A 20,383-nucleotide genomic window follows, 5' to 3' on the forward strand; every position below is an offset into this window, starting at 1 on the left:
TAGTTCTTCACTTTTTCGTGGGGAGTAGTAGGTGGGAGAAGAAAGAAGGGAGGAAGGCAGAGAGGCTGCCCCATTTTTTTTCCTCTCTCTGTCCTTAGACCACACATTGTCTTTCATTCCAGAGCAGGACCCTCTTTTCTCATCTGGGGCAAGAGCTAAAGAATGATTTCATAGCACTCCCTCCGGGCTGCCAGGCAGGAAACGCTCCCAGCGCTCGGATAAGCCTGCCTTTGGAAAAACGAAAAAAAAAAAAAAAGGAAAGGAAAGGAAAAGGAAAAGGAAAAGAGAAAAAAAAAAAAGAACAAAGCCAGAAAAACTTGACCAGAGGCGCTTGCTCGGAGTCCAGTAGGATTTACTACAGGTTTCTAGTTTCCTAGAAACATGGATTCGACCCCCACATAGCAGGGTTAGTGGGCGGCGTTTTTAAATATATGCTAATACAGCTGACAGGCGGTGCAGCCCAGGCTCGCTCTCCCCTAGTTGTCCCTGACAGCGAACTGGGAGGGAGGAGAAGCGAGTGGAGGAGGCTGGGGCTCCGACGTGTGTGCATGGCCTTGGGCCGCCCCGGGGTCAGCCGAGCGGCAAAGTTCGTCCATGCTGGCCATTGTCTTTGTCATCCGGCAGTAGGGTAGACATGCGCCTCTGAGAATGGAGATCAAGGACTCCGGCAGCGTGGTTCTGACAGCCTACCATTCTTACGCCCCGTCTAGGATCCCCAGAATCGAAGCGAGCTTCGTGCCGGAGATCGCCGCCACCCCGCCGTCCGGCCACCCCATCAGCAGCAGGTAAAGCGCTTGGGAGGCTGGGATTCCGAGGTGAAGTTGGGCTGGGTTTGGTTTCGGTTTTGTGGCCTGGCGCTCGGTGGCTCCGGCATGCTAATGATCCCTTGGCCACTGATTAGGTTAGCTGCTTAGTCACCTTATCGTGCCTGGATTGTTGTTGCACATTCTTCCGTCCGCCTGCGTGCCGGGAGCTTGGTTAGACAGCTCTGCGAGTGTGTGTGTATGAGAGAGTGCGAGCGAGAGTGTGGGTGTGTGTGCGCGCACGCCTTGGTGAGAAATATTGGAGATTGTGTGTGTGTGAGCGAGCGCCTTGGTGAGAAATGGAATATTGGAGATTGATTAGCAACTGGCTACCCTTGCATCTGACTTGTGGAGAGCCAAACGCCGGGAAGAACGAACGGCGTTTAGACATAACCTCGGGGGAAAAAAGTTCAAAACAGTTTATTACACATTTTGGGGAGAAACCCATTATTCAACATTCTCAGAAAACTTTTAGGAGAACTCTTTTTAGTAACTTCTAGCACTTACAAAAGTGAAGTGGAAAATGTCTTTAAAAATTAAATACCAGTAGAAATGTTGCTCCTCCTCCCCAGTTCCCTCCCAGCAGATTGCTCCCCCTTCACTCTCATTCCTCCCCCCCCCCATCCCAGTCACGTAGTGAATTTGATTGGTCCTTATAACGCGTATGTACGAGGGTCAAGCACTGTGTTGCTCTTATATTCACTTTTTACCCGGAGATTTCTTCTCCAATTCCATGTAGTGAATTCGATTGGTCCTTATAACGCGGGTGAGGGTTAGCGCACTATTTGTTGTGTTGCTCTTCAGTTCACTTTTTACGCAGAGATTTCGTTCCTGTGAATTCGGTTGGTTCATAGAAGGCTGGTGAGAGTTAGGGCACTATTGTTTTGCTCTTACCTTTCCCCTGGCAAATGGAAGCGTTCTTGACGCCTTTTGTTTTGAAAGAGGGTCGGCAAAGGGGAACTTTTCTCCTAGCGTCCTTTGGTTGGAGTAAATCTAGGCTCTAACTTAAACGATTGTCTCACGTTTCAACTTTTTCTTCTTTTTCGAAGCCAGTGACACCTCCGTTTACCAGGCTAAAGGAGGGTCACCTAGGGAGGTGCGGCTTCCCGGTTGAAGTGTGACATTGACGAGGGAAGGGAAGAGTGTTTACAGAGGATGACACTTGGACAAATTGGGGAAGGGGAATTCACCAGGGAGGGCTTTTACTTAGGTGCAGGCAGTAATTCAGTCTTTATTTTCCTGCAGAAAGATAACAATCGCTAATCCTCTTCTTAGATCCCTTGAACTTTTCTTTAGTTATGTGACTATGATTACCTCTACTTTCTAATTTAATTGGCTCTTGAGGGTTTCAGGAGATTAGATCAACTCTGTTTTGAAGGAGTTAACTTTTGGCCTACACTCATAAGAATGCCTCCAAGAGAACCCTAGTGACTGTGGCAAACAAAGAAAATATTTCTTATCCAAAGAGCAAGTCCATTGAAATCATATTTTTACTCTATGGAAATGAGAAGGTGGCTTTTTGCTTTCCCCTGTTTCAGCAAATTATTTTAAAGCCAACTTGAAGATGTAAGTTGGTAGACCTGCTTTTCATGAGTCTTTAGAGTCTGCTCCATATTGCTAGTAGAAAGGATAATAGTGGCTGTGGATTAGCATACTTTAGAAGCTTGTCTCCTTAGTCAAGACTTGTATATTTTGAAAATGGCTCTGAGGTTGCTATCTTGTCTGTAATGTCCAGCAGCTGTCTGGTTGTAATGGCCAGATTCTGCCATATGGGCTCTCAGAAGCAACATCCATGTTTCCAAAGCAAGCTCTGGGGAGAGGGCTTATTAACGCAGCATGTGGCTTTGTGGAATGCATAATAGATGGAAGAAAAAAAGATTGAATGTTTTGCTTAGCATACAGTACAGCGGTCAATTTATTCTTGATGGTTCCAGATAGCAAGTCTCTGCTTCCATTCATCAGAAGAATGAATCTTTGTTGCTATCTTCCCTTCTGCACCATGGATTTGGGACTCTATATGCCTTTTTAAATTATCCTCCAAGAATATGATCCATTGGTTTCCAGCAGCTCCAGCCTAAGAGAGAACACCCTGTATTTACTGAGCCAGAGGCCATCATTAATCCTTTTGTCTGATAACTGAAAATAATCGAGTCTTAAGTTATTAACCTTTGACTTACTAACTGCTGATCAATAAACTCCTTCAGGGCAATCATTAGGATCTTTGTGTGCTGGTTGTAAAGAGAACTCTTCCCTCCTTTCATCTGATTGCTTGCCTTTTCTTAGGGCCAAGGTCAGAGTGTGCCTACTGAGCATCAAGTGGGATTTCCTGACTTTGCAAGAAACATCATTCTCAAGTTCTGCTTAATACATCCACTTCTTTTCTTTTCTTTAAAAAACAAAAACAAAAAATCCCCCTTACCTTCCACCTTAGAATCAATTCTGTACAAATCCATATCTTTTCTTTAAAAAATAAAAACAAAACCTTCTGTCTTAGAGTCAATACTGTGTTGGTTCCTAGGCAAAAGAACACTTAAGGGCTAGCCAATGGGGATTAAGTGACTTGTCCAGAGTCAGAGCTAGGAAGTATCCGAGTCAGATTTGAACGGGGGACTTCCTATATCTGGGCCTACCTCAATCCACTGAGCCACCAGACTGCTCCTCTAACAAATCCATTTCAAAGAAATATATTTCTCTTCAGGTCCTCCATGTATAGAATGCTGTCTGCCAAATTTATGGAGAGCCTGAGACAAAAAGTTGGGTTAAAACAACGACAAAAAACATATGGCAACATATCTTGGCATCAGTTAAAATAAGGCGTGGAATATGCAGAGAGCCAGTTGAAAAGAAACTTTTAGAGAAATATACAATTTCAGCCGCCATTAGCAAGAGATAGGACTGCTCCCAACATGTCAGATTGGGACTGACAATAAATTGCTCCAAGGTTAAGATGAACTTAATTGGATTTTTTTTTTTAAACCCTTAACTTCTGTGTATTGACTTATAGGTGGAAGAGTGGTAAGGGCAGGCAATGGGGGGTCAAGTGTCTTGCCCAGGGTCTCACAGCTGGGAAGTGTCTGAGGCCGGATTTGAACCTAGGACCTCCCGTCTCTAGGCCTGGCTCTCAATCCACTGAGCAACCCAGCTGCCCCCTTAATTGGATTTTAATATGAACTCTCTGGGCAGCTAGGTGGCACCATGGATAGAGTGTCAGGTCTGGAGTCTGGAAGATTCATCTTTGTGAGTTCAAATCTGGCCACAGACAGCCCTGGGCAAATCACATAATCCTGTTTGCCTCAGTTTCCTCATTTGTCAAATGATTTGGAAAAGGAAAAATCCCAAATGGGGATTACGAAGAGTTGGACACACCTGAACAACAACAAAATGAATTCTTAACTTACTATGAGTTTGGATTAGAAGGCCTCTGGGGTCCTTATCCAGCTTTCCAGCTAGGATCCTCTTCAGTTTCCCAATACTACTCCTTTTTGGGAATGCCTTCTATTGAGACAAATGGAAATGCTGCATGTTGTTTGGATCATGGGGTTCAAAGATCTAGAGCTGAAGCAGACTTGATGTCAGGGAAGAGGGAAACAAGCATTTATGAAGCACTCACTATGGCTCAGGCACTATGCTAAGTGCTTTACAAATATCTCATTTGATCCCTACCACAACCATGCATAGGTGCTATTAATATCCCCATTTTACTGTTGAGGAAATTGAGGCTAAGTGACTCGTTCAGGACCACACATAGCTTATGTGTTTGGTGGGATTTGAACTTGGGTCTTTTTTTTTTTATCTTTATTTTGAATATTATCCCATTGTTACATGTTTCATGTTCTTTCCCTCTCCCCCAAGCCCCTTTAGTCCCCCTTAGCCAATGCACAATTCCACTGGGTTTTACATGTGTCGATGTGGAATCTAGAGACCCCAAACTTGTGGCCTAGTGAGAGCTGATGAACCCCAAGTTTTAGGAATAGCTTGTAGGTTGGAGACCCCCAAAGCTGGTAATCTGTTCCCTGTTCCCAAGAGAATCCACCCTGAAGGGAATCCCAGACTAGCAGTTGCAGACTGAATAATGGACCCTGGGGTAAAAGCTAAGTGATTCTTTAGCCTTAAAAGCTTCTCCCATTGTACCACATCCCCCTTTCAGGGATGGAGCTCAGGATCTTCAGTTTACAAAGCTGACAAGCTGCCTACTGCGCTAAAGAGTCACTTAGCTTCTAATCCAAACTTGGGGTTCATCAGATCTCACTAGACCACAAGTTTGGGGTCTCTAGATTCCACGTCGACACATGTATCATTAAGACCTAATTCCATATTATTGGTAGTTGGACTAGAGTTATCGTTTAGCGTCTACATCCCCAATAATATCCCCATCAGCCCATGTGTTCAAGCAGTTGTTTTTCTTCTCTGTTTCTCCTCCCACAGTTCTTCCTCTGAATGTGGCTAGTTTTCTTTTTCATAAGTCCCTCAGCCTTGCTCTTGAACTTGGGTCTTCTTGACTAGGCATAGCTGCCACCTCAGGACCTTTGAGGCCATCTAGTCCACCCCTCTGCATTTTACAGATGAGGGCACTAAAACCCAGGAAGATTAAGTCCTTTCCCAGAGGTATTGAAAGAAGCAGCTTGGTAAAGCAACAGAGCACTAAAGTAGGAGTCAGAAGACCCAGGTTCTAGTTTGGTGGCATAGTGGAATCATGATGAAGTCCGGAGTCCAAATCCAGCCTCAGACACCTGCTCTCTGTTGGACCCTGAAGGAGTCACTTAATCCGATTTGCTTCAGTCTCCTCATCTGTTAAGATGAACTGGAGAAGGAAATGGTCAAGCATTCTGCCATCTTTGCCATGACAGTCCTAAAGGGAGTCTGGGCACTAAAAGGACCAAACAATAACCCCTGAGAACTTTAATTCACTTCAAGTCTCAGTTTCCACATCCATAAAAGGGATAATAACCACACTTCTCTAGTTTGTGGTGAGGATTCTATGAGATAATGTCTGCTCTAGAGCTTTGAGAAAATGCTATGGAAATGTAAACAAGATACTCTGGAATGCTAGCTCCTTGAGGGCAGGAGCTGCTTTTACCTTTTGTCTTTGCACTCTAATTACTTGGCAGAATTCTTGGCTTTTGACTTGCTTTGTGTTATTTTGTGGTGAAGATAACCTGCTGAAGGCTCACTAATTTTTTTTTTCTGTTGTTTTCCTATTATTGTATGAGGTCATTTACTGTGGGCTTTTATAAGATAGATTTATTTCCCTTTGGTTCCATGGAGTATTGTCTCTATGCATTCAAGAATTATTTTTACTTGCAATACTTTGTAACATATAGCTTCAAGATATTTATAGAAAACAGAGAGACCAGACTTTCTTCCTCATTGTCACAATCTAATCTGATTCATTTTGGAAAGGAATTTATTCTATAATCTCCTTCTATAAATGTGAGATTTCTTCCTTAATTTCTATTCCTTTTTTCAAATTCATTCTAAACCTTTGCTTAAAGCATAATTTTCCTGCGAATTCTCAATGACTTGGGGTAATCACTAAAATGAATTTCACTTTGACCTACCCATCCAAACTCAGTTAATGGGTACCAATATCCATAACAATCTGCTTCATTAATTGAAGTAGGCTGTTAAGATAATTTTTATTGATTTTTTTTTCTGGAGCTAAAAGTCAAAGGAAAACCATTAAAACATGGAAGCTATTTTCATTCAAATTCAGTAATTTAAAGTGACAGTATTAAATAACTCTTTCAGGGGAAATTTTCTCTTTGAAAAGGGGAACTGCCTTTGGAGGTCAATAAAACAGGACCGAAACCAAAGAAGAATTTCAATCTGAGATATTTTCTGTTTGAGTTCACATCGATGTTTCAGATAACAACCATGAAGAAGCATTGTGTTACTCTGAAAAATTCTGGGTTGTTGGGTAGGTTAACTTTGTTTCTAATTAGCAAAAATAGCCTTTTTATTCTGAGCAATGCCCATTCATTTAGCTAATTTGACTCAAATAAAAGCAGTAGGTGTCCCATGTGTTCAATCCATTTAGGAGACATGGTGGGTTGACTTGACTGACTGTTACTAGCAAACAGCATTTGGTAGGCAAAGGAAATACCATTTCCAGTTTTACAAATACTATCTATAGAAAAAAGGACAGGAGAATGAAAATGGATGGATTCAACGATATTAAAAAAAAAAAGTTGAGAAGGAAAGGTTCTGAGACTTGGTATTGTTTCAGAGAATGCTTTGCATTATATGCTCACCCTGGTCTAGTTCTTACTTTCAGGTGAAGTACCATCACACACACACACACATTAAATAAACAAAATAAATAAAAGTTCACCCCACCCACAAAACCAAAATTATTTAAAGATTACAAGCTATCTGAAGCCTCTGGTCCTTTAAGAATTTTCCAAGTTATATACAAATGATAGAAGCATTTCTTCTGTGAAGGTGTAGTGTAAACAGCTTGAAGCATTTCTGATGTTTATCTCATTATACCATAAACTTCCTGAGGAGGCAAAAATAGTCAAGGAAAGGGACCCACTCTTCCTTAAAAACAAGTATAAAAGCTGCCCAAAGTGATCATGGGAATTCAAAGGCCATAGCACTCTTATCTGACAATCCTACAAAGCATTGCACTCTCAAGTCATAGCACAATCACTTTTAGAATAGGTTCAGTTGAAAAGATTTTCATTTAAAAGGCCAGTCAGAATATATATCATTGTTTTTTTTTAAATATATGTCTTTGCTTTTTAAAGAGAATATTATGCATTTAGCAACTGTAGTTTGTCATCTGGCACTTATCTAGGATGGGATTTCATTATTTAGTTTAGACAACATTTATTTTTAAGTATAAATTCTTGCTAAATCAGGCATTGCACAGGGGTGTGCATGTGTGCAGGCGCTGTACGTACACATATGGACACATTCCAGGCAACGGTAGACACGCTTTTTCCTGTAGGCTTTAGAAATGCCCATGGAATGTCCTCTGGGATACTTACAAGAGAATATAAGGTATTTATAGACCATTCTTCATGTTATGGTTGAAACCAGAGTTAGCTTCTCTGGTTTCCTTTCACTGTGGTACTCCTGCTGATCTCCTTGGTACCTCCACATGTAGAGCTGATGGAAAACATCTGGTGCTGTCCCTTAGAGAGCATTTCTTTTGGCTAAACATTTGGCTAGCTGCCAGATTCACTTTCAACTAGGTCACTTCTCTCTGATGACAGGATGGTTGGATTTGTGTCCACAAAAATGTAGGAAGCTAAGGATGCTATGGAGTCTCCATAACAAGTATCCTGACTTCATGACCCATAGGAGCCACTTATGGCATGCTCAAAAAGTTTTTTCCATCTCCAAATTCTCCTTTTTTTTTTCTTTAAAAAAAAAAAAGCAATTTTAAAAGAAAAAAAAAACAACCCTTACTTTCTGTCTTAAAATCTATTCTGTGAATTTGTTCCAAGGCAGAAGAGCAGTAAGGGCTAAGGAATTGGAATTAAAAGACTTGCCCAAGGTCACACATCTGGAAATGTCTGAGGCTAAATTTGATCCTAGGACCTCCAACTCCATGCTTGGTTCTCTTTACCTACTGAGCCACCTAGCAGCTCCCAATACTTTTTTTAAAAAATATTTTTTCTTTAACTTTTTTTTTTCAATTACACCTAAAAACAATTTTTGATGATTTTATGATATTTTGTGATTCAAATCCTCTCCCTCCCTCCTCTACTCACTGGCAAATTATCTGCCTCCCTTCTCATTTTCTCTTCTCTCTCTGTTCACAAATGTTTTGATTCTATCCCACCCCCACCCCCATTCACCCTCCCTTTTGTCTATTCCTTCTCACCCCCTGTTCTTATTCCTCTTTCCATTCTACTTCCCTTTGGGGAAAGGCTGAGTGTGGGTCTTATTTCCATTTTGAGCTAATTCCCACAAGAATAAGTCCTTGGCCCTTTTTAAGAGTGTAAAGGGCCCTGAGAAGGAGAAGCCTGAGAACCACTGCTCTAGGAAACTCCCTAAGACCATAAATTGTGGAGAAGGTGCTAACTTTCACTTGGGAATTCCCTAAATTCCATTAAAAACAAATATTAAAAGTGTTTAGATCATTAATCATTCAGGCTATGCCTTTTTAATACAGTTGTACCAAGTGTCCACAAGGGCAGCCATGTGGCCCAGAAGAACTCATCTTCTTGAGTTCAAATCCCACCTCAGCTATTTATTAGCTGTATGACTCTGGGCAAGTCATTTAATCCTATTTGCCTTAGTTTTCTCATCTGTACAACGAGCTAGAGAAGGAAATGGCAAACCCCTTCATTATCTTTGTCAAGAAAACTCCAAATGGGGTCATGACTGAACATCAGTTACAACATCAACATCTCTTCAATTGCATTCCAGTGTCCAGGAAAATTAGACTTTCTTTTCTTCACACTGGACACTCTCTCCTATCCAGGCCTTTGCCCTGGTTGTCTTCCATAGCTAGAATTCACTTCCTTCTCTTCACCTCTGCCTTTTGCAATCACTGGTTTTCTTTAGGATTTAGCCCAAGGACCCACCATTTATCTGCGTGAGATCTTTCTTGATCCTCTTGGCTGCTAATAATGACTTCCCTTTCACTCCTGTCCCCCACCTTTATACCTTATATCTGCTTTGTGTTTTGTATATTCCTCTATTTGTGCCTCTTCTCTCTAATTAGAATATAAGGTCCTTGACCTGGCTTTATTTCTTTTGCCTTCCTGTCCCATCAATCTAGCACAATTCCTATCTCAGAGTAAGCACTTAAATAAGTGTTAATTAATCATTCAATTGATCAACAAAAAGCAGTGGTTTTTTCCTTAGCAGTTTTCCTGAATTGCTTTTTGAAATACTACCCCCCCCTTTTTAAATTTTCTTAGATAAATCACCTATTTTGTATTCAGTAAAATGTCTGTTGCCTCCCTCACATGAAACCATTTCCTTTGTGATCCTCCACATCTGGGACAATTCTTTTTTTAATATACTATTATTAGATTATTATACTATTATATATTAATTCTCTAATCCTTTGCTCTCTGGGAATTCTGGCACCTGGGGAGGGGCAAATTATTTTGGTGGTAATGATGGGAGCTGATGCAAGAAGCCTTGAAAATAGAACTGCTGACTCTTGTGGGTGGGTGATGAAAGGTCAAGGGAAGGAGTTGAGGAATTAGAAGTCCTATTTGTGTCCATTAGAATATAAGCTTCTTGAAGGTAAGGGATGCTCCTCCCCCTTCCCCTGCCTTTTGTCTCCTTAGCACAATGCCTCATATATAGAAGTCTCTAAATAAAGGTCGATTTTAATTTAATTATTATTATTTTTTAAATTCTTACCTTCTATCTTAGAAACCATATGTATTTATTCTAAGGTGCTAGACAGTTAAATAAACATTAAATAAAATAATAGACAAACAAATAAATAATAACAATAAAAGTTAAATAGACATTAAGGGCTAGACAGTTGGGGTAAAAGTAATTTCTTTTTTTTTTTAAAGTAATTTCTGAGGTCATATTTGAATCCATGGTGACCTGAAGCCAGACCTAGCTCTCTACCCACTGAGCCAATTAGGATGCCTTGAATTAGTTTATTACAAACATCATTTGTAGTTGAAGATAGGTTTCTTGAGGTCTAGGACAGATAAGTTTCTTTGTTGTATCTGTATCCACAACTCCCACCTAACCCCGGGTCCAGGCTCTACAAGGTATTTAATAAATGCTACTTATTGATTCATTTTCTCCCCTGATGTTTCTTAGGCATGCTTGCCTGCCCTCCAGCTATCTTCCTCCTCCTCGCATAGGGACGCTGACCTCCTCTGGCAGTCTGGGTCCAGGCTGGGGAGCTTTTGCCTTATTTTGCCTAGAAGGAGGCTGCAACGCCTTTTCTAAGCCTGGCTATGCCTTTTCTACTTCCTTGTTATAGACTGTCACCTCCTGGAGTAAGTAACCTCCTTGAGGGTAGGAACTACCATGCATTTGTAATCCTCAGTGCTAAACCCCTCTGCCTGGAACCATTGGAATTCTTCCTCCCACTGATAGGATGCCTACAGCATCACAGGTGCTACTTATGGAATGAGGGAGACTATTTGCATACTTCATGGAACAGATCACAATTCTTCTTGAGTATTTATGTTTGCTTTTTCTGGTTTTCCAGTCGTTTCTCTTACTTCTTGCAGAGTTTGGTGCAGTTGTGACTTGTTCCTCTGAATTAGTTCAAAAGGTCATTGATTAAGAGCTGGAAGGGATCTAAGAAGTCATTCTAGTCCAAACTCCTCACTTTTTAGATAAGAAAACACAGAGATAGATAAGAAAGCCCAAAGAAAAAGTTATTTGCCCAAGGTCAGACAAATGGTAGCAATGCCAGGATTTGAATTCGGGTTCTAGGGCTCCAAATTTAGTGTTGTTTTCACTCATTTTGGTGAAATTACAGGTTTTGTATTGAAATTTTATTTTACTAAATTGAAAAACTTTCTAAATTGCAAAATTTGCTAAATTTACTAAATTGAAAAAGTAAGGATACTACTTTATTATTTTTACAACCAATTCTTAATTATTTAGGACTTAATTATCTTTATATGGATTAATCAAACTTGTTGGTTACTTTCTTTCTAGTTCCTTTTATTTGCCTTTGAAGTGTTTTGCTATTACTCAATTCCTCTACCCTTAGTTGACTGGGTAAAGTGTATATGCTGTGTAATGTACAAGTAAGTGGATTGCTTTTGAAGCCAGGTATTATCTACTGAATAAAATTAAATTTGTTTAGTTTATGGGTAAAATAATATAAAATTGACAGAATAAGAACCTAAGGAACTCTCCCATAAATAATAATAATAGCTAATAATAATAACATAATAGTAACAATAATAGCTAAACCTTATTAGCTAATAATAATAATGTAGCATTTTAAAGTCTTCAAAGTGCTTTACACGTATCTCATTTTGTCATCACAACATCCCTGAGAAGTAGGTACTATTATTATGCCCATTTGACAGATGAAGACCACTGAGACAGATAGAGGCCACTGTGTCTTGTAGGGTCATACAGCTAGGCAGCCACTGAGAATAGATTTTGAATTCAGGTCTTTCTGACTCAAAGTCCAAGCATGCAACACTCTGCCACCTAGCTGCCATTTTCATGGACCTGATTTTCACATCTCTTGCTTGAGCATAGCTCTTTCTTGTTTGTTTTCTACTTTACTGGGTTTGAGATAGCCGAAGTTAGTGACTTCTCTATACACATATTGTTGCTATAATATCTTTTTGTAAATACATGTATATGTATAATATATATGTGTGTTTTTCATTTTTCCCAGTTCCTGAAAGATGTATAAAACTGTTGTTTTATATTATTTATATTATAATGTTAACTCACACGAACAATTTCTGTAATATTTTGTATTTGAGGTAATTGAAAACTAATTGCATGGGATCTGAAGTCAAAGAATGTAGGTTCAGACCTTGGCTCTGCTGTATGCTGCCGTTGTGACTGTGGTAGAATTACTTCCTCTTTTTGTGCCTCAGTTTCTTTGTAAATTGAAGGAGTTCATCTAGACCAGTGATTCCCAAAGTGGGTGCCACTGCCCCCTGGTGGGTGCTGCAGCGATTCAGTGGAGGAGGTGATGGCCACAGGTGCATTTATCTTTCCTATTAATTGCTATTAAAATTTTTAAAAAATTAATTTGCAGGGGGCTAAGTAATACTTTTTCTGGAAAGGGCGGTAGGCCAAAAAAGTTTGGGAACCACTGATCTAGATGATGTTCTGATCTCTAGAGTGGGAGGGAAGAAAATAAAAGTGAGGAGAGCTATAATCTCATCTTTGGCTTATTGGCTCATATATTTGGAAATTATGACATAAATACCTAAAATTTCAAGCAGTGTGTGTAGCTTTCCTCTCCTGAAATCAATAAAAGATATAACTTATTTGAAAAGCATCCTAATCCTAAGGTTAGGGGAAGTGGCAGCCCTTAGAGAACCAGCTGGGGCCTCTCATGATGTCCATCAGTAACATGCAAGCTCGTTAGGGTCCATACAAGATATTCTATCCAAGCCTTTTGTCTAGACAGACTGTGACTGCATACATGCAGGACAAAATCTAACAGGGAGAATAAATGGACAATTTGATAAAAATATATTAAAGCTCATCCATCATTCCTGAGGGGTGTTGAGCTAGGCTATTGGGAAGCACAAAATTTAGATTACACTCAGCCTAATTCCTTATGGAATATACATAGGATGTAGGAGAGTGGATATATACCACATTTAAGACAATTCAAAGCAGGCAGCCAATAAGCACTGTCAGGCACTGTGCTAAGCCTCAAAAGTAGAAAGAAAGGCAAAAGGCAGACCAGGACTGACATTCTAATGGCGTAGACAGCAGTGAAACAACTCTCTGCAAACAATGTGTAGGATAAATTGGAAATGCCATCTCCAAACATAGCAGTTCAGCAGACATGTATGAGGAACCTACTGTGTGCTAGAGTAGACAAAAAATTTAACTAAGACACAATCTCTTATCCACATGGAACTTCTTCTTAAAAGAGAAAAATGACACCTGTAGGAAGAACTCCAGCATGAAATATTAGTATAAATGTTAAAAAAGCAAATGATTATTTAATATATTTATGTTATCATCTATTATGTCACATGTATAAATATATATTACAGGAGATAGGGAAAAAAGGAAAAAGCTCATTGGGAATCAGAGGCTTCCTAAAGGAAGTAGCACCCAAGATGATTTCCATTAATTAATTAATTTATTCATCAGGCAGTCCACTCACTCACTCATCTATTTATTTATTTATTTACTTGTTTGTTTGTTTGTTTATGGTGCTTGAGCTGGCTCTTTTCCCCCCATTCTTTAGTTAATTAATTTAGAAAATTTTTCCCATGGTTACATGATTCATGTTCTTTCCCAACTCTCGTCTTTCCCCTCTCCTGGAACTGATGAGCAATTCCACTGGGTTTTACATGTACCATTGGTCAAAACCTATTTACATGTTATTACTATTTGCAATAGAGTGATCGTTTAGAGTCTACATCCCCAATCATATCCCCATCAAAACGTGATCAAGCAGTTGTTTTTCTTCTGTGTTTCTGCTTCCACAGTTCTTTCTCTGGATGTGGATAGCATTCTTTTTCATAGGTCCCTCAGAATTATCCTGGATCATTGCATTGCTGCCAGTAGAGAAGTCCATTACATTTCAAGATGATTTTTAAAGGACAGTTGTAAGGTAGGGGGAAAAGCATATTTAAGGTATAGTGAACAAATGTGAGCAGACAGGAGATGCTAAAGTCCAGAAGAGGAGATAGCAAATAGTCCAGTTGGACTGAAATGTGAAATATATGGAAAGGAATAATTTGATGAGACTAGAAAGATAAGAGAGGTGTAGATTGTACAGGGCTATTCTGATTACCTATAACTCGGTAGGCATAAGGAGCTTAGGCAGTATTTTGTGTGATATGAGAAAGATTTGGCCGAATGAACAGTAGATAGGAGAGAAGAAAGACTGAAGGTGAGAATTGCTGTTGAGAGAATTGCTATTGAGAGATCGTTGCTGATAAGCTGTCAGAGATGCCAATGATAGGCAAATTCTGTAGTTAACTAAATTGCATGGAATTATACTAATAACAGAATTTTGTTGCTGATCACCTTTCCTGCATACGAGGGAGTGGGCACATCTTTGCAAAATCCTGTGACTAATCTATAATCTTGGGTTAGCTATTTGGGGAGAAGAGTCTCAAGGTTGGAAAGGACCTTTCTTTTCCTACCTTTAACAAAGCAGGAACCATGTCCTCTCTACCCCTATTCAATATATCCAGTAGTTATCCAGTCTTCATTTGAGTATTTCCATCAATTCCAAAAGTGTTGCATTCTATTTTTGCACAGCTCTAATTGTTTTTCTTTAAGTGATGGATTTTTAAAAAATTTGTTCGTTACATTAAAGTTCCCTGGTATTTCCCTTCCTTCACTTGCCTCACCACAATAGAGAAGGCATTATTTGACTAAAAGAAAACTCCAAAATATGTCCATATAAAATGATGTCATGGGGGCAGCTAGGTGGCTCAGTGGATAGAGTGTCAGGCTTAGAGATGAAATCCTGGGTTAAAATATATCCTCAGACATTTTCTACCTGTGTGACCCTGGGCATATTATTTAATTTTGGTGTACCTCAGTTTTCTTGTCTGTAAAATGCTATAACAATAGTATCTACCTCCTGGGGATGTTGTGAAGATAAAATGAGATAATATTGATAAAATGTTTTACAAACTTCAAAAACTTCCTGCTATATTTCAATTCCTTCCTACCAAATATTCTTTTTAAACCCTTACCTTCCATTTTAGAATCAATAATATGTATTGGTTCTAAAGTAGAAGAGTAGTAAGGGCTAGGCAATGGGGGTTAAGTGACTTGCCCAGGGTCATACAGCTGGGAAGTGTCTGAGGCCAGATTTGAACCTAAGACCTCCCATTTTTAGGCCTGGCTCTCAATCCACTGAGCCACTCAGCTGCTTCCCTACCCCTCCTCTTCCCCCACCCCCCCAATCTTATTCAGGCAAAGGTTTCCTTACTTCTTTCAATTAAAAAAATTACGATGCTAGAGATTCAAATATGATAATTTCTTCTCTCACAAAGTTTTCATTATGTTGGGAGATAAAACATAAAATAGACAAGTAAACACAAAGGGGAGAGAGAGAGAGAGAGAGAGAGAGAGAGAGAGAGAGAGAGAGAGAGAGAGAGAGAGAGAAAGAAAGAGAGAGAGCATTAACAATTAGGAGTATCTGCCTAAGGTGAGTGATTCCTTGGGTAGAGGTGAGAAGGGAAGGTGTTCCAGGCTGGTGGAACACTATGTGCAAAGGTGAGGAGATGGAATGTTGGGTTCAAGAAAAAACTTGGTGGACCAGTTTTGGTAGAAACATTCAGTACATGAAAGGTCTGGAAAGGTAGGTGTGAGGCAAATTGTGGAGGACCTTAAAGACAGAACGAGAGGTTCCTGTGTTTTCCGAGAGGGAGCCTCTGAAGATTTTTGAACCAAGGAGTGACAGACGTGTTTAAATCTGTGGTTTAGGCAATTAGTTTGCCAGCTGCATGGACAGTGGATTGTACACAGGAGGGACTGTAATCAGGGAGACCAGTGAAGGGGCTGTTGCAATAGAGGTACTGAGAAGCCTGACCCAGGGGTGGTGGAGAAAAAGTGATCGGTTCTTGTACGGCAGCAGCGACCCCATCCTTGAGCCAGCTTCTGGAAGCCTGCCTTTCATTCCTGGAAGCACAGAACTCTTCATCATGCCCCATCATTATATTTTAGGGAGTCCATACTTGGGGAGGAAACCAGTCAGAAGGGAAAGGTCTCTGCATGAATTCTGAGATGATTTATCAACTCATACTAAAGCTTTCAAATTCTGCCCTCTGCTTTTTGACCTCAGCTCTTAACTTTTTTCACTTCCCAACCTTTATACCCTCCAGAAAGACATTGTAGTTCCAGCTGATAATAGATGCTGGCCATTGTGATCAAATCTACATTTCTGGAATAGACAAAGTGACAGAACAAGAGGATTCAGAGAGGTAGGACTAGATGACTCCATATAACCTTCTAAAGCTCCCCTGAAACAGTGTAATGGTCTATATATAATTCTTACCACCTTGTGAGATGTCTTCCGTTGTTATCCTGAATTGATAGATAGCTAAGTGGCCCCAATATATAAAACATTGTAGACTCAGGGAGTCTCGCCTTCATGAGTTCAAATCCAGCCTCAGACACTTACTAGCTGTGTGATACTGGACAAGTCATTTAACCCTGTTTGCCTCAGTTTCCTCATCTGTCAAATGAGCTAGAGAAGGAAATGGCAAACCAGTTAAAAATCTTTGCCAAGAAAACCTCAAATGGGGTTGTTGAACACTAAAGATTTAGACAGCACTGAAACGACTGAAAAAAAAATGCAAATTTAGAACATAAGCTCTTTTTGGGTAAGGATTCTATCTTCTCCTTCAAATATGAGATAATATTTGTAAAAGCATAATAATAATTATAGAAATACCAATAAAAGCAGAATAAGGTAACTTTTGTAAAAAAAAAGTATAGTCCCTGGCACATAGTAGCTATTATATAAATCTTGATTCCTTTTCCTTTCTCCCTATTTGCTATTTATCCCAGCTACAGCCACCACAGTGTTTTGACCTTAAAAGTTGCTGAATTAGTGTTTGTTAGTTTGATTTTTGTGCTATTAATGGCTATTTCTCCATTCCATGATAAAGAAGCAGTAAGTATATAATGAGCTGACCATGTATGGATACAAATGACTGATTTAGTGACCTTTGGGATTACTAGAGGGGAAAAAATTATGATTAGGACATTTTTAAGCTTCAAGAGTCAGTCTCATGGTCAATCCCAGCTCTTATTTACCCAAGCTATAGAAGTATGTGAGAATAGAGATGTGCCAGAGGAGACATTCAAATTAATCACATAACAGATTCAAGCAACTGGTAATAAGAATATCTTCCCCTCAGTTGGAGAAAATGTTTTTGGTCCCTAGGCTCATGTTCTTAATAACTTGTTCTTGGACTTGATTACCTTATGTTAATTGCTTGTTCTCTGGAACTAATAAGCAAAATAATGCTGTATTACAAATTATCTTTTATGAGTTTAACAGTGTTATTCAATGACTCTTTTTAATGTGATTTATGATTAAGACTTTTGGGCTGGGGATGTGGTGGCATGAAATCCTACTTTGAAATAATTTATGGTGCCATCTCTCCTCTCTCTTTTAAGGATAGACCAGTTTTTACTCAATTCTGATTGGAAGAAGAACTAGGAGATTCCGTCAGAATCATCTTTACTTTGGAGAATTCCAAAGAGAGAAGATGAGGTCTAAGTCTGATCCAAGAATCTGGCCTAATCTATGACACTCTTGGGGCTGTAATAAGACGAGAGTCTTCTATAATTCAGTATCCATGAATTTTATCAATGGGAATACTTCCTTTCATGCAAATCAAGGACCATTCCTGTGAGGTAGTGTGAAAAAAAATTCCTCTGTGGCTAACTTGGTAATGTTTTTTTGTTTTGTTTTGTTTTATACTTAAGCACTCAGAGAAAAGATATTTAATCAAATCCTAGGGTCATCCTTGAAACCCATATTCGGTTTGGTAGAATTTCCTTGAACTTAAGCTCTATTGACAGAATGTCCAAAGAACAGAATATCACCTCCTTGACGAGAATTTTTTTGCAGCCAGTATAAACCCCACAAAATACATCTGGAACAAGTTTCCCAGCAACAAGCAGTATAACAAGCACCTCTGAAACCACCTTTCAAAACAAAAAGAAAAAAATTCATTTGGTGGAGAGGGGAAGACAAGGCAGAGACTCCCAGACATGATGAGCCCCTGGAGGCACTCTCCTAGAACACAGGTGAAGGAAAGAGGGAACAAAGGAAGGAATGAAAAAGTATTATTATTAATTTATTAATTGCCAAGCATTGAGGTTATAAATAGAAAAAGCAAGCTAGTTCCTGCTCTCACAGGCTCACTCTCTAATTGAGGGAGGCAGCACATAAAAGAAAGTTCAGTTGCAAAGAAGATGGAAAATCTTGGAAGTTCTAAGGGTACAGCTGCTGGGAGGATGGCAAGGCCCAGGGGTCCTTAGCTTATTTAAGTAGGTCATCCACAGTGCTGGGGGACTGGAGAGCTTAGAGGGAGGCCAGATGGTAAAGCCTGGAGAACTCTGGGAGATAGAGGCAGGACAGATGGTGAGGTCTGGGGGTTCTCCTCCTGGGACAGGATAGAATTGTTGACTTCCATATCATCCAAGCCCTATGAGTAGACACACAGCTCAGAAGGGAGAAGGCCAAGGGGAGTGGGGTTGGGTAGGATGTGGTAGGAAGTGGTGGTGAGTCTTTCCATTCCCCCCCTTAATCTAACTATCCCAGATAGTTTCTAGGACTTCCGGAGGCTGGAGAGAACTGCAGGGTGTGTGGGGTGTGTGTGAAGAGAAGCAAAGGGGAGGAAAGAAGGGAGTCTTTACACAGTAGTCTTGAATTAGTTCTGGAACAGACAGGCAGTTCTGGATTGGTTCCAGAAGTCAGGCAGTCCTGGATTAGTTCTGAAAATCAGGTAGCCCTGCATTGGTTCTGGAATAGTCAGGCAGTCCTAGATTAGTTCTGGTACAGTCAGCCAGTCCTGGATTAGTTCTGGTACAGTCAGCCAGTCCTAGATTAGTTCTGGAAATCAGGCAGCCCTGGGTTGATTCTGGGAACAGTCAGGCAGACTTAGATTGGTTCTGGAACAGTTAGGACTTGAGAAGGGAAAATCGAAGGGCCACCTCGGGGAGTGAGTGGTCTTCTTTTGCTACCCTGCTGTCCCTAATAAGTTCTGGAAAGGAAATAGTCTGTCTGGTAACTTCTTAACTGTTTTGACTAATTAGATGCTAAGTTCTATGCCGCTGAAGGAATTTTGAAATTTAGAATTTTCACAGAATTTCAAATCTGGAAGGGACTTCTGTAGCCCTTAAGTCCAATGTATAACCAAAAGGAATTCCTACTAAAACATCCCATCAAGTGGTTATGTAAAATGTTCTTGAAGATCTCCATTGAAGGGGAACTTACCACCTCCTGAGGCTGTCCTTTCCACTTCTGGACAGTTCTGATTGTTAGGAAGTTTTTCCTGACCTCAAGCCTAAACTTGCCTCTTTTCAGTTAATACCCTGAAGTGGAAATTGGTCAGCACAGTCCTGGTTACTCTATAATAGTTTTGGCTCTAGGTGACACTTCCATACCAGCTGAGGGATAAAAATAGGACCTCATCTATTATATAATCTGGGTCTGTTCCTGATATCTCAGAAGATCTCAGCCACACTATCAGATGACCCTGGGTCAGTTTGGTCCTCAAGGCATCCAAATTAAAGCAGAACCCCTCCTTAGTCAGCAGCAGACCTACTCCAGGGGAGACAGGACAAAAACTTTGTTTGTTTTTTAAAACGGATTAACCTTGTGCTGTTTGGTATGATTTAGGACCCTAGAACCACACCATGTTCTCAGAATCTGGACAGAACCCCATTTCCGCCCCCATATATTTCGCACTAGCTATCCTTCCCTTTCAACTGATTGGTTTATCCTTAACTCTTGTTACTTCATTCTTTCTTAATCATCTGGGAATTCCAAAGCAAATAAAAACAAGAATGGCAGTTTCATAAGAACCCAGTAAGAAAGAACAGCACAATGTCACAAGCTAGGGAAAGCAAGGTGAGAGTAAATATGTTAGCTGAAGTCCCACAGCTAGTAACTGGTTGAGCAAGAATTAGAATCCCAAATTGCTGACACCCAGGCACCTACTGTAAAATAATCACTTTGGCATTGGCTTTCTGGCTCACAGAGTGGTGCAATATATTCGGAGAACAAGAAAGTGAGACAGAGGAAAAATATGAAGGAGGGTAATAGGAATGACTTGATATTTTTGTGTCTATATAGTTTTTTTTTTTTTTTTTGTAAATTTATTTTTTTTATATATTTTTTTTAACATTTATTAATATTCATTTTTAACATGGTTACATGATTCATGCTCCCCTTTCCCCTTCAACCCCCCCCGCACCCCCCCCCA

General features: G+C 40.0%; 1 protein-coding gene across 1 annotated transcript in view; it reads left to right on the top strand.

Moving 5' to 3' along the window:
• The first annotated feature begins 303 nt into the window (after nt 1-303).
• The window catches only part of ARHGAP28 (Rho GTPase activating protein 28), a 197,326-nt gene continuing 177,246 nt past the window's right edge, over nt 304-20,383 (top strand). The window contains exon 1 of the mRNA XM_044666791.1: nt 304-785. Within this exon, the coding sequence (XP_044522726.1) occupies nt 649-785 (137 nt within the window). The 5' untranslated portion in view covers nt 304-648. The remainder of the gene's footprint in view (nt 786-20,383) is intronic.

The sequence above is a fragment of the Gracilinanus agilis genome, chromosome 1 (assembly GCF_016433145.1).
Source record: "Gracilinanus agilis isolate LMUSP501 chromosome 1, AgileGrace, whole genome shotgun sequence".
Classification (NCBI taxonomy): domain Eukaryota; kingdom Metazoa; phylum Chordata; class Mammalia; order Didelphimorphia; family Didelphidae; genus Gracilinanus; species Gracilinanus agilis.